At 37.4% G+C, this 13,801-nt stretch overlaps 1 protein-coding gene across 2 annotated transcripts in view; it reads right to left on the bottom strand.

Moving 5' to 3' along the window:
* Positions 1-7,577, bottom strand: part of VPS13A (vacuolar protein sorting 13 homolog A) — a 246,253-nt gene extending 238,676 nt beyond the window's left edge. For both annotated transcript variants that reach the window (XM_074280102.1, XM_074280103.1), the window contains exon 1: positions 7,208-7,577. In XM_074280102.1, the coding sequence (XP_074136203.1) occupies positions 7,208-7,307 (100 nt within the window). In that variant the 5' untranslated portion in view covers positions 7,308-7,577. The remainder of the gene's footprint in view (positions 1-7,207) is intronic.
* Positions 7,578-13,801: the final 6,224 nt, after the last annotated feature.

Below are 13,801 nucleotides of genomic sequence, written 5' to 3'. Positions count from 1 at the left end.
AATGCAGATTTATTTCAAGAATTCTTTCCATAATGCAAATTTACATAAAGCAAAAACTGTCTTGTAAAATGTTGTAATAAAAATAGAACAAACCAATTAAGAATCAGAAACAAATTTAATTTTTTGATAATTCAGTGTTCAATAAACCTAGGAATGAAAATTACTTGGAAAAGAATTCTTTGATAAAAATTATTAAAAAAACAAATGGCCCAACAAATACTTTATGCCATATATCAGAATAGAATAAAAGTGAAAACATGAATTGAATATTATTCACACTACTAAAAAGAATTAGAAGAGAATCAGATAAGATATTTACCTATGAATACAGGAAGAAAACAAAAAATTGAAATAATCAAAAAAGATAAAATAATTAATTTTACATTAATAATTACAGAGAATTAAAAAACTTTTGAACTCAATCAAGATAACAAGTGGTGAACAGGGGGTGGGGGTGAAAATATGCAATCAAATATCTCTGATAAAGGTCTGAAGCTCAAGATAAGGAAGGTAGATGAACCAGAATCATTCCCCTTTGGCCAAGAATTTAAATGATATAAACAGTTTTCCAAAAAATATTTGCAATCCACAGTATTAACAATCACAGAAAGACTGTTCTTAATTACTAAAACTTGGAGAAATGCACATCAAAACCACTCTGAGGTGATCCAAAGAACCTCTGTTAGACAATTCACCTGAAAAAGTCTCCTACCTACATAAAAATATTTATACCAGCACTTTTTATGGTAGCAAAAAAAATTAGAAATAAAGATGTCCATTTATTAACTAACCAAATATCATTACATTAATAAAACAGAATGCCAATGCCTTATCTTGGAAAGATGAAAAACTGAATTCCATGTTAATTATAAAGACCAAGAATCTAGGCCCTGAAAACAGATAATTAATGAACTTTCCTTACTTCTTTGCAGAAAATGGATATTAAGGGCATGGAATATCATATATTGTTAATATTCAAGTGATTTTTAAAAATTTATTGATTTAAGTGCATGTGAATTTAACTAGAAGAAATCAATTTAAATGTTTACTCCATTAATTATTTCCAATAGCTGATAGAGAACCAGCATTGCTACTATAATATGCAAATATGCAAAATATACAATTAGCACATTAAGAGTAAATAAAATTATAAGCCTAAATGAAAACCCTCTGCCATATGCCTAGTCACTCAAATAAAAACCAGTGTCTACTCATTCAAAAACTCTGGAAAGCAATTAAGTTTTAAATAATACTTATATTCTGAAAAATGCCACTCACTATTGTTATCACATATATTCTCATTAAAACTTTATATGTCCCCTACAAATTGTTCTGCATATCACAACATTAATTCTATCTAATTATTTTTCCCATACTATAAAAATCATAGCTATGTTCAGTACAATATAAATAAAACCTTTTTAATTTTAAAAGAATTATTTAAGTAAAAGCTAATCAAAGTATATACTTTGACATATTATACTTGAGGCAATAATTGGTACAAACTCTTAATTCTTAAATTAAACTTATAATTTAAAACTATAAATTGCAAGACCAATGCTGTTCTACATTGCTAGAAGGGCTTTTCCCACCAGGAGTCATCTGATACTGCTAAAATCCACACCCACTTTTGAAATCCACAAGCAGAGGTTTGTAAGGGATATGAAATAAAATTTTCAATTACAAAATCCCATCAAGTCTGAGATAATGCTCAGTCAATTTGGATTCTACATAAATGATCATGCAATAAATGTAATATCTACAAAACAGAACCTTAGAATTAAATTAAAGGGAAGAAACCATCCTACCTAAAAAACTTTCTAAAACACTGAGAAATGCATAATTAGATTTTGCAAAATGTATCACCCAAATAAGGTAAAGTAAACTTTATTAAAGGTCTTAAAGAAAGAAGTGCTACTAACTTTACTAATGATGATTTTTCAAAATATCCAACTACCTATATTTTTAATGGATAAAGAGCACAAAAATTTATTCAAGTGTTTTGATACATAAAAATGAAAATGAGATTGTCACAGATCATCTTGATAAAATGTATTCTTTGAGGAATCATCCCCATAATCTGAAATCCCCCTCACTCATCAATTTGCTATCCTTTAATCTCCAGTTCAAATCTCATCACCAAAAAAAAACTTTTCTCAAGACTAATCCAATTTAGAGGTCAGGTCCTATTTCTATATAGTTTGATATCTCTTATAGTGCCTAACCCAAGGCCAAGCTTAAAATAAATGCTCGATTAATAAATGTGTTGATAGTGCTTTTTTAAAAGATTTCCAATAAAGTCATGCTGGGTTTTCATAACTTGCAAACAAAAATGAATTTTAGTCAATGACATAAAATACTTAAGAGAAAACTAATTTGACCAAAGGGGATCAGAAAGAATCATAACTATAAAATACAGAATCAATTCAAAATAACCTCTGATAAAATTAGGGAATTTGAGAAGGGACACAATTGCATAACTACAACATAAGGTATATACAAAGAAATAGAAAAGACATTAAAAAATAAATACGAGACACTAATAGTAAATACAAACAAATACATATTGTTAAATGCCCAGAATCTTGGTCCTAGCACAAAGCTATGGAAACACCAACCCACTTGCAGTAGAGATGAGGTACCACAAGAGCACACTTGCATATAAAGTTACTGTATTGTTTTGTTTTTTAACTATTTTTCTTTGTTAGTGTGTGTGTCTATGTGATATCTGGGAACAGCTGTGATGGAAAAGCAAAAAGCAACAATAACACTTATTTAGAAAATAAAACATTATGAAACTATAACACCAATAAAATTACATGCAGAATTACATATTATATAAAGAAACAAAATATTAAAAATTCTATGGAGAAGCAACTATAACCAAATAAAGCAAGAGCTCAGGAATCTTTTTAAATATTTATATAACTATTCCAAAAAAATTGGTTTTCTTTATAATCACCAACACACACAGAAATATATGTCTATAAAACTTTATGCATTAAAACATTATTCTGAAAAAGGGTCCAGAAGTTTCAGACTACCAAAGGGTGGCCCAAAAAAAAAAAAAAAAAAAAAAAAAAAAAAAAAAAAAAGGTTAAACAAACAAAAAAGGCTTACAACTGCTGAAATATGAGATCATTTGGATTACATGAAATTGAAAAGTTTTTACACACAATTACACACACACACACAAACACACCTACAATCAGAAGGAAAGCAATCAATTGGGTGAAAAATTTCAAATCAAATATTTCTGATAAGGATCCAATATAAAAACTATACAGGAAACACAAATATTTATATGGTCATAAATCATTTTCCACTAGATAAGTGATTAAAGATATACACAGAGTTCTCCAAAGAAGAATTGCAAAACAATAACAATCATATGGAAAAAATTTCTAAATTACTAATAAGAAGAAATACAGTGAGAATTCCAAATCAAAACAACACTGAGAGGTTTCAGCTCAATCCAACAAATTATTAGAAAAGATGACAAAAAATGTGAAGTCAAAGGATTGTACAAAGAAAAGCCCATAAACACACTGTTGGTAGGACTGTGAATTATTGGTCAACCCATTCTAAAAATCAATTTGGGATTCTACCAGAGATCCCATGGCTTGGCACATATATCCCAAGTAATTCAATGACAAAAAGAAATATACAGAATATTTTTGGCAACACTTTGCAGTAGCAACGACCAGAAACAATTTAGATGCTCACCTACTGATGAAAGAGGGGGAAGAGGGGAAGAGTAGGTGGTTCAGTGGATACAACCAAAGGAATGGAATTTAGAAGATATCTTCTGGAGTTCAAATCTGGCCTCAGACATTTACTAGCAGTGTTACCCTGCACCAGTCAATTAACCCTTTTGGCCTCAATTTCCTCATCTATGAAATGAAATGGAGAAGGAAATGGCTAAGCACTCCAGTATCTTTCCCAAAAAATCCCAAACGGGGTCATGAAAAATCAGGAGTTGACTGAAACAACTGAGTAACCACAAAGACTGCTGAATGGTTAAACAAACGGCAATGTGAAAAATAAACATGAATACAGAGAGGCCTTGGAAGACATGAACATGGGAAGACATGCAAAGTAAGCAGAATCAGGAAAACAAATACAATGCAAACATAAAGAAAACAAAACATAAGGTAACTGAAACTGCTGTGAAATTATATGACCAAGCTTGGCTCTAAAAAAGAGATCTTTTTGTTTCTTGAAAGGAACTACAGATGTGGAAGATTATATATAATGATCTTGATTAATGTAATTAGCTTTGGTGATCAAGTGAAGTGGGTTGTTTTGTTTGTTTTTTTTTATTCTTTGTTATAAGGGATAATTCTCAGAGAAGAAGGGAGAAATTATAACATGGAATTGGTAGGTGATATAAAAACAAAAAATATAAATTAAAAAAAATTTTTTTAAATCCCTAGAAGCGCTGGGAATGTATAGGAGTTATCATTCACAACTACTACTAATTAGTTCACTTATATTCCTCTGAACATTTATTGTACTGAAATCTACTGACAATGAGATTAAAATTTTAGCGGTGAAGTCAAAAAACTATTCCTAAGAGATATTAGGTGATATTGAAAACTTTAGCAGAGTACAAAAATAGATAGATTACAGCCACTTGTATGCTGAAGACTAGGAAATAGCAGGATATAAGGATAGGCATTGGAACTGTGATTTCACCCATAAACATAATCCTAGCATGAGAAACTCTCCACCATCACAAGTGTCACTTTAGCTGCAATCTATAGTTTCAAAGTAACCCAGTGCATTTGCCCTGGATCACAATGTCAGTACCCTTCAGAGGCAGTCTAAGAACCCAAGGTCTTCTTGACTCAGAGGTTAGCTCTCAATCCACAGAATAAAGCTGACTCACTTAAAAAAAAAAAAAATTCATTTACATTAAAATACTAGCTGATAGCAACATAAATCATCCTTCCTCCTACAGCTCCTAGGACTTAGAAATCAAACAATACTTACTATATAGTTCAACTAAGTTACATATTAAATAGGATGGAAATGGAAAGCTGAACTTAATTGTCTCTGAAAAAGTTCCAAACAAATCTTAAAACTAGTTTTTGGAATACAATCCTTTCAGGCTTACTATTGCAGAAAAAGCAAGAAATATCATATCAAATTCAATATCAGAAATGTGCTAATGATAACAGTGGTTTTATTACAATTTCCATCGAAGTAATAGATCAAAATTTAGGAGTCATTTAAATCAGCATTGAGAAAATGATGGGCAAGATGAAATCTATGAGCTCATTGATTTTTAATCCATAACATCATTTCTATTTCTGAAATACTGGAGAGAAATGTTAACAAAAACATTCTACAAATATGCAAAAATTTTTATTTAAAAATTATATACCTCTTTTTTATTTGAAATTCTGGTGTATATTGTCCAACCAGTTTAAAAGCTATGTTAAAGAATTTTATTTTATATTTACATACTATCAAAACTGAAGATGATCTGAGAGATCATTTTCTACAATCCCTTCACTTTACAATGAAGGAAGTAGGACCTCAGAAGCAGTCAAGTGAAATGTCCTAGGTCTCTCAGCAGGGGCAAACACCAGGCATCCAATATAGCAACTCTTTTTGAAATACATTTGTATTATTTGTAAACTGTAAAGGAACTTTTCACAATACCTGGTGAAACTGAATCATACATATTATTAGCAGTACTACCTTGAACTTAAATGCAAAATTCCACCAGTGAACACAAACTTTCTCATTTATTCTAAGGACAGCTTTCCGAAGTAAGAAAGGACTGGTCCATTACTGTTAGTTTTTGTCTCCATTTGTAAAATGAAGATATTGGAGTGAAATTAAAAGAAATTTTAAAATCTAGTTTAGTTCAGTTACTTCTAGCTCCTGAGCAACTATTCTAATCTCAGTATTAATCACAGTGTAAAGTAAAAAATAAAATTGATAGACAACACCCAAACTATGTCCCTCCAGACATTTAAGATTCAATTAATCAGGGGGAAAAAACCTCAGACATTAAATGCAAATCCTCAGAGAGTAAATGCAAAAATAAAGGTAAATACCTTTTTTAAGTGACTAGCTTTGACATATTTGTTTAAAAACTAACCTTAATTTCAAATACCTCAGCATTAACCAGTTTGTCAGTAAAATGACAAATTTTATTGCCTAATTTGTCTGCCTAAATTTACTGTCGAGAAAATTAAAATCAAAAATACAAAAAGCACTAAAATTAAATCTCTAAAACAAATCAAGTATTCGTGCAAACTAGCCAAAAATAAGGGTCAGTATTTCGTTAGCCAGCTAAACTTAGTTTCAAATGATTTTTGCTACACCAATTTGTAAAAGTTATAGAATTCCTAACAACCAAAGGCCCAGAGGAACAGACGCTAGTGATGGGATGGATAACTTATCAGCCGTGCACAGACTAAAAAAGCGTGGGGAAAGGCAAGTAACGCAAATAAAAGCGAAAGCTGCTCCTCCCATTAACAGAAACTAGGTTAAGGAGAAAGAAATTGTATGTCAGTTGCCTTACCTTCACGTGTCAAGCAACGTGAGGTACTAGCTAGTCTCCCGTTACTATAAATGGAGCAGAGGAACCAGAATAAGCAAGAAAACGGGCCCGGGACCTTTTTCTTTGGTTAACCATACATCATCACCCTCCCCCCAAAAGAAACTAAAGCAGTCGGGATCATGGAAAAGAGGCATTTGTTTCCAGTCACCCCGTTTCCTTAGGTCTTGCAAAAGTCCGGAGAGATGAAGTTTCCATACCTTTCCCTCTCAAAAAAAAAAAAAAAAAAAAAAAAAAATTAAAAAAAAAATCCCAAGGCAAGAAGGAAGTGCCATGTACACCCCCAACTTTATGTAACCTAGGCGTCTCGGGGACAGAGGTGTCACCGAGAAGTGAGAGCCGAGACAAGGAGGGACCTAGAGGAGAGAGGGGATGAGGGAGGCAACGCGGCCCAAAAAGAAAGAGCACGGGGGGGGGGGGGGGGGGGGCGTGTGTCCCTGTGTGCGAGCGTGAGCCCGGAGCACATGCGGCAGCGCCCGCGAGCCCGAGGTGAAGGGGGTGGGGGATCGCAGAGCCCGGCCGCGGGAGGCCGAAGAGCAGTCCCGCACAGCCCGGGGCCGCTGGCAGGGAAGGCTGGTGCACCGGCGCTACGAGGGGAGTGGGTAACGGGCGATCAGGAGGTCTCGTTACCTCCCCAGATGCCCAGCGACAGCTGGGAAGTGTCCAGGTCCACCACATAATCCCCCAAGAACCGATTCAACACATCCACGACCACCGACTCGAATACCATCTTCCACAGCCGGGGCGGAGGTCGCCCCCGCGGTCAGGTCCTCTTCCTCCCCTCCCCAGCGCCGTTCCACCTGTCAGCCCGGAAGAGACCTCTCAAAATTCACTGGATTCTGGCTCCAGACCGGGCAGTGGCGCCTCCACCCGCAGGACCCACGGTCCCGCCCGGACCGTGGGAGGGGCGCCGAAAGGGGCTGGCCGATCGAGGCCGCAGCTGACTCAGAGGAGGGAGCCGAGCGAAGAGATCAGCGGGAAAACGCGTGCGCGGCGGCACGAGGAGGGGAGAGTGAGCAAGGGAGAGAAGAAACTGAGAAGGGCGGGTCCAAGTCAACGCGGCGCGCGCGCATGCGCGAAAGGGCCAGGGAACCCTTCTGAAGCTCTAGTCCTCCAGCCCGGAGGCTCCTCCCTAGCTCGTGGCGCGGGTGACTGACGGGTCTTCCATCCTCCCCGCCTCCGGGTTGTCTGGGCAACCGAGCACGTGCTCCGAAGCTAGTTCTCGATGACTTTGGGTCCCACCTATGTAAACTTTTCGCTCCCCACCACCCTCCACCCGGGCTGGTCTTTCCGGCTCGGGTTGACGCGTAAAAGTGACCCGAGTTGCAGGCGCGTGGGCGGTCGCGTAAGGCGACGGTTACACCCCAGCGGGTCCCCCTCCCCCTCTCCAGAGCCACAACGGCCGGGAGGGAAGTGCGATGTCTCTACGGGCGCCACAGTTTTATCAACTGACCGATTTCTGGAAAGAAACTGGGGGGACGGAGGGGGAGGGGGGGAGGCGGCAAGGTCACAGTCAAGGGCTTCCTGGGAACTGCTCCTGCTCTTTAGCGGGGGTTCCGCTGTTTTTCCTTTTTTTTGTAATTTCCTCAGCGCGTTAGCCCTGTGCCTGGAATATAATGGAAGGATACTAAATGCTAGTTAATAAATGACAGACATAACCTATAACCCTGATCGTGAGTAAAGGTGGAGGCCGCAGCTCCCGCCACCTCGAGTTTTACCGTACAGGGTTTTGGGGGTTTGGGTTTTGTTTTTTCCCAAGATCCTAACCTGAGAAGTGAGTGACTCTAGGAGTTCATTTTGGGGGGTTCTGTAATCAGAGGAGGAGATTCCACCGTCCCTCCTCATCACCTGTGGAAATTTGGGCGAGCCAGTCACTCAAGTTAGGGAGGTGAACTGGGTGAGTTAGAAATCCCTCCCAGTTCTATCTCTTACGTCCTTCCTAAAAGACCCCGCCGGAGATTCTATCGGACTAATCAATAAACACGCCAGGCCTTGTCCAAAGTTCCGGGAGTTTAAAAAAAATAAGCCTTTACTATACAACAGGGCAAACAACACGCAAACCAATTATACACAAAGCGATATGTATACAAGACAAATAAAGTTTTCACTAAGGGCAAATTGCCATTTTTAAAAGGAGGGCTTTGGCTGCAAGCTCCCGTCAGCTAGAGCTGAATTTGAATAGAATTGAATGAGTTTCTTTCTTTGAATAGGGTTGGAAATCTTTTAGCTCTGGACGGAACCAACCCCCACCGAGATAACTGAGTGAAGCTGTTTATCTTGCTTCCCTCCAGCGGGCACAGTCCAAGGAGAATGTCTCCTTCAAGGATTTTTAGAGTTTCAGGGTCCCTCCTTCATTTGGAACTTTCCAGAGGAGTCAATTCCCTCTGCCAATTAAAGATCTATATTATTTCTATAACATAAAGCCTGAGAGTTGTCCATAACACGGAGAGATTAGATAAAGTGATTTGCCTAGGAAATGACCTTTGCAGCTGATCAGACATATTTATCCATGTTTCCCAAATGCATATGACATTGAGCTTGATTAAACTTCCACAAAATAAGAGGGGCTTTGAGGAGCAATTAGATGAGTGGAAAGGTGTGGTAGTCACCCTGGAGAGATCTGGGAAGAGCTTTCTGGAATTGCGTGCAGGAGGCAGGAGAGCCACCAGAAAGATCAAAAATGGAATGTTTCTTCCTGTCCTTCTTAGCCCTTGCGTACCTTATTGTAATTACATCATTACAGCACACTGATTATGTGTGAACTAGAGAACCATTACATCACCACGCTAAGTACTAAGTATATATGTGAACTAGAGAACCATCATCTCATCAATTCCACTGAGTTAACACCTTGTTTCAAGTATACTTCTTCAGAGTTCCCCCCTCTATATCTCCTTTCTTTTGTTTTAGAACACAGGTAGTCATGCCCTCCCAGACTTCTCAGGAAGGTGAGAACACCAAACCAGATACTGTTTACAGGTTTCCTCTGGGCTGAAGGGTCTTATTGAAACAGGTATACACAAATCCATCAGCATGGGAGGTATTACACCAGCACATAGTAGTATAACACAGGCAAACAAAATAAATCAACATAGTGATATAACAAACAATATGAATATACATGTCCATAAGTCCTAGAAGGAGGGTATGTAAATAACATTCACACATACACCTCCTTCAGCAGCCAAGAGATAGTCCGAAACCAATCTATTGCCCATTACTTCACATGTCAGGGAATCCAATGATTCCTGAGGGTTTCTAAGTCCTGCATCAGTCTCATTAACAATTTTTGATGTCCATGAGTCAAACACCATAACTCCCAGGCTCTTTCAGTGGTGGGTGCAATCAGCGACAGAACCACCCGATGTTTCTTGGGTGTTCTCCTTTGTTTCGAGGTTTTTTCCTTTTTTTCTCTCTCTCCAATGGACAAGGCGAATATGACTCATTGGCATCCGTCTGATTTCTTCTCCATCTGTAGAGACACAAGCAAACCCTCTCCCCCAAGCAGTTAACCTATCTGGTCCCTTCCATTCATCACTTTCTGGGTCTCTCCAAATCATTTGGAGATTATCTAAAGATAGTGGAGCTGTCACACTGGACACTGCCCTTCCTTTGGATTGTAAAACCTATCTGCTGGAGCCAGTGCATCTTTGTCAAAAATCAAGAAGTTAACAGTATAAAGGGCTAGATTTAGACATTCTCTAGGGTTACCCGTGGCTCCCCCTTTCTTTTGTTTTTGGAGGATCATCTTAATATTTCTGTTTCTCCTCTCTACTACTGCCTGTCCTTGAGGATTAAAGGGAATGCCAGTGGTAAACTTTGTGGAAGTTTAATCAGTCTTGTACTGTGCACAAAAGTGTGCAAAATGTTTAGAAGTATATGCAGGCCCATTATCTGTTTTTATTGTTTGTGGCACACCCATAATTGCAAATGCTTGGATAAGGAATTCAGTGACCACTCGGGCTGTCTCTTTGGCTGCTGGTATTGCAAAAGTGAATCCTGAAAAGGTGTCTACCACGACATGGATAAAAAAACTGCCAACCAAAAGATTTATAATGGGTCACATCCATTTGCCAAATTTCATTAGGTCTCAAACCACAAGGGTTCTTCCCTGGAGGGAGTGTAGGAGCATGGAAAGGAAGGCAAGCTGTACAGCTTTTTAACTATGCTCCTAGATTCCTCTCTTATTAATCCAAATTGTAAACGTAAAGCTCGGGCAGCCTGATGATATTTAAAATGAGATTCTTGGGCTCCCTGAAATAAAGGAGTATTGACTACCATGGTTAGAAGACTATCTGCCTTTGAACTTCCATCAAAAATGGGACCTGGAAGTCCACTATGAGAGTGGACATGCAAGATATAAATCTTACCTGGATGCTTTCTCACTTGCTCTTGAAGTTCCTTAAAGAGCTGATATATATTTTGGAGGCTACAAATTTTTGGTGGGTTGTGACAATTCTTTGTACCACACCTACTGAATAGGCCGAATCAAATATTATATTTATATCTCCTGGATAATAAGTAAGAGCTATAATGATTGCATACAATTCATTCTGTTCAGTGGACTGAAAAGGAGTTCTGACTACTCTCTTTATAGTTAAGTCAGGAGAGTATACAGCACAAATATTATGTTTGGATGCATCTGTAAAGATAGTTAGTCCTTTAAGAGGAACCTTAGAACTCTTTTCTTCAAAAACCCATTGCCAATAGCCAGGTTCTCTGTAATGGAGACTTGTATGTACAATTTGGAGCCGTGGCCAATAAAATTTGCCACTTTGGGATAGTTTCACAACATACATTCATTTGTGCATTGGTATAAGAGGTGTATATCTTGTCAGGTCTTATCCCAGATAATTGTACTACTCGCTTAATGGCCTTTAATAAAATTCTAGCCACAAGCACTGGGTAAGGAGTAAGGCTGTTCTGGTTGTGCTGGGAGGTTCACTCACTCTATCACACTGTCTCCTTGATGAAAGACTGCTGTGTATGCCTCTTTTGTAGCAAAAACTGATATTTCCAAGGGTTTCTGAGTGACTCTTTCAACCACATTGGATAAAGCCAGTTCAACCTCTCTCAAAGCCTCTTAAACTTCTTTTGTAAGCTGGCATGGTGAGTTTAAAGCCCTGTCTCTCCTTAAAATATGATATAATTGTTGTAATTGATAGGTAGTTAAGCCTAACACTGGACACATCCACTGGATATCTCCTTTCAATTTTTGAAAGTCATTTGAAGTGTTTAACTTCTCTGTTCTTAAAGAAAATGTTTGTATTGTAAGCACCTTAGGATATACTTCATATTCTAAATATTGAAAAGGAGTGTACCTTTGAATTTTTTCTAAAATTATATGCAATCTGTAGTTCCTTAGTGTTTCTATTATTTTCTTTTTTTTGACCTGAAAAGTCAAACTCTTCAATCACCAGGTCCGCTTCTATTCTCAAATCAGATGTATCCTGTCCTTCATTTTTTGCTTTAATGCCTTTTATAATGGTGTCATAGGGGGTGGAAAAAGCTGCTTCATGGGTGGTGCTGATTGAGAAGCACACTTCTTAATTTCATAAGCACTGTAGTTAATTGCTTTCTTGTCCAATTCTTCATACTTTTCAATTGCTTTGTCAATATCAACCCCCACTTGCTCTTTCTTCTTTTTCCTTATTTTAAAATTTGTGGGATTCCTTAAAGCCAATTGTATTATGTTGTATATATAGACTATTTCCTTAGGAACTGAATCAGGATCATTATCATTATAATATTCAATTAGTTGCTCTCCCAATAGTTTCCACTTATCTGGTTCTAATTTTTCTTCCTTAGAGAACCAAGGAGACATGCACTCTAATATTTCTAAGAGTTCAATAATCTTCTCCCAAGTTACCAACAAATCTTGCTTCTTTATTAACTTAACTATGAATTCTACACACTTCCCTTGGGGTGGGGAAGGTTCTTTTCTTAGAATTTGCCGCATTTCAGCTGAAAAGATGAAAGTGACTAGTTTACTCACCCTCTTTCCTGGTCACAGGGACTTCTACACTAAACTTACGATTGCATCAAACTGCTGAATGTAGGTTCTTATGCCTCATATTGGGCACCAAAATGTAATGTTTGTACTAGCTTTCTGGAATTAAGGAGTGCAAGAGGCAGGAGAGCCACCAAGAGGATGATCAAAAATGAAATGTCTCTTCCAGTCTTTGTTAACCCTTTTATACCTTATTGTAATCATTATAGCATATTGATTATGTGTGAACTTAGAAGACTTTTACATCACCATACTAAGTATATATGTGAACTAGAGAACCATTATCTCATCAATTCCACTGAGTTAACACCTTGTTTCAAGTATACTTCTCCAGAGTTCTACCCTCTACAACTGATTATATCAACAACAAAACCACCAAAAATTATATGATTATCTTTATAAATACAGAAAAAAGTTTTGACAACATATAATATGCATTCCTAGTAAAAACATTGGAGGGAGTAAATGGAACTTTTTTTTTGAAGCTTTTTATTTTTTAAAACATATGCATGTATAACTCTTCAACAATAACCCTTACAAAACCTTGGGTTCCAATTTTCCCCCCTTCACAAACTCCCTTCCCTATATGGCAAGTAGTCTAATATATGTTAAACATGGTAGAAATATATGTTAAATCCAACATAAAGCATACATATTTCAACAATTATCTTGCTGCACAAGAAAAATCAAATCAAAACAGAAAAAAATGAGAAAGAAAATAAAATGCAAGCTAACAAAAACAAAAAGTGAAAATGCTATGTTGTGAATCATATTCAATTCCCACAGTCCTCTCTCTGGGTGTAGATGGCTCTCTTCATCACAAGATCATTGAAACTGCCCTGAATCATCTCTTCTTGAAGAGAGGCATGTCATCAGAATTGATCATAATATAATCTTGCTGTTGCAACGTACAATGATCTCCTGGTTCTGCTCATTTCACTTAGTGTCAGTTCATGTAAGTCTTTCCAGGTCTCTCTGAAATAATCCTGCTGGTAATTTCTTGTAGAACAATAATATTCCATAACATTCATAGACCACAACTTATTCAGCCATTCTCCAACTGATGGGCATCCATTCAATTTCCAGTTTCTTGCCACTACAAATAGGGCTGCCACAAACATTTTTGCACATACAGGTCCCTTTCCCTTCTTTAAGATCTCTCTGGGATATAAGCCCAGTAGAGACACTGTTGGATGAAAGGTTATGTACAGTTT

The sequence above is a fragment of the Sminthopsis crassicaudata genome, chromosome 1 (assembly GCF_048593235.1).
Source record: "Sminthopsis crassicaudata isolate SCR6 chromosome 1, ASM4859323v1, whole genome shotgun sequence".
Lineage (NCBI taxonomy): Eukaryota > Metazoa > Chordata > Mammalia > Dasyuromorphia > Dasyuridae > Sminthopsis > Sminthopsis crassicaudata.
The sequence above is the reverse complement of the archived record's forward strand: the minus strand, read 5'-3'. Positions and strand labels throughout refer to the sequence as shown.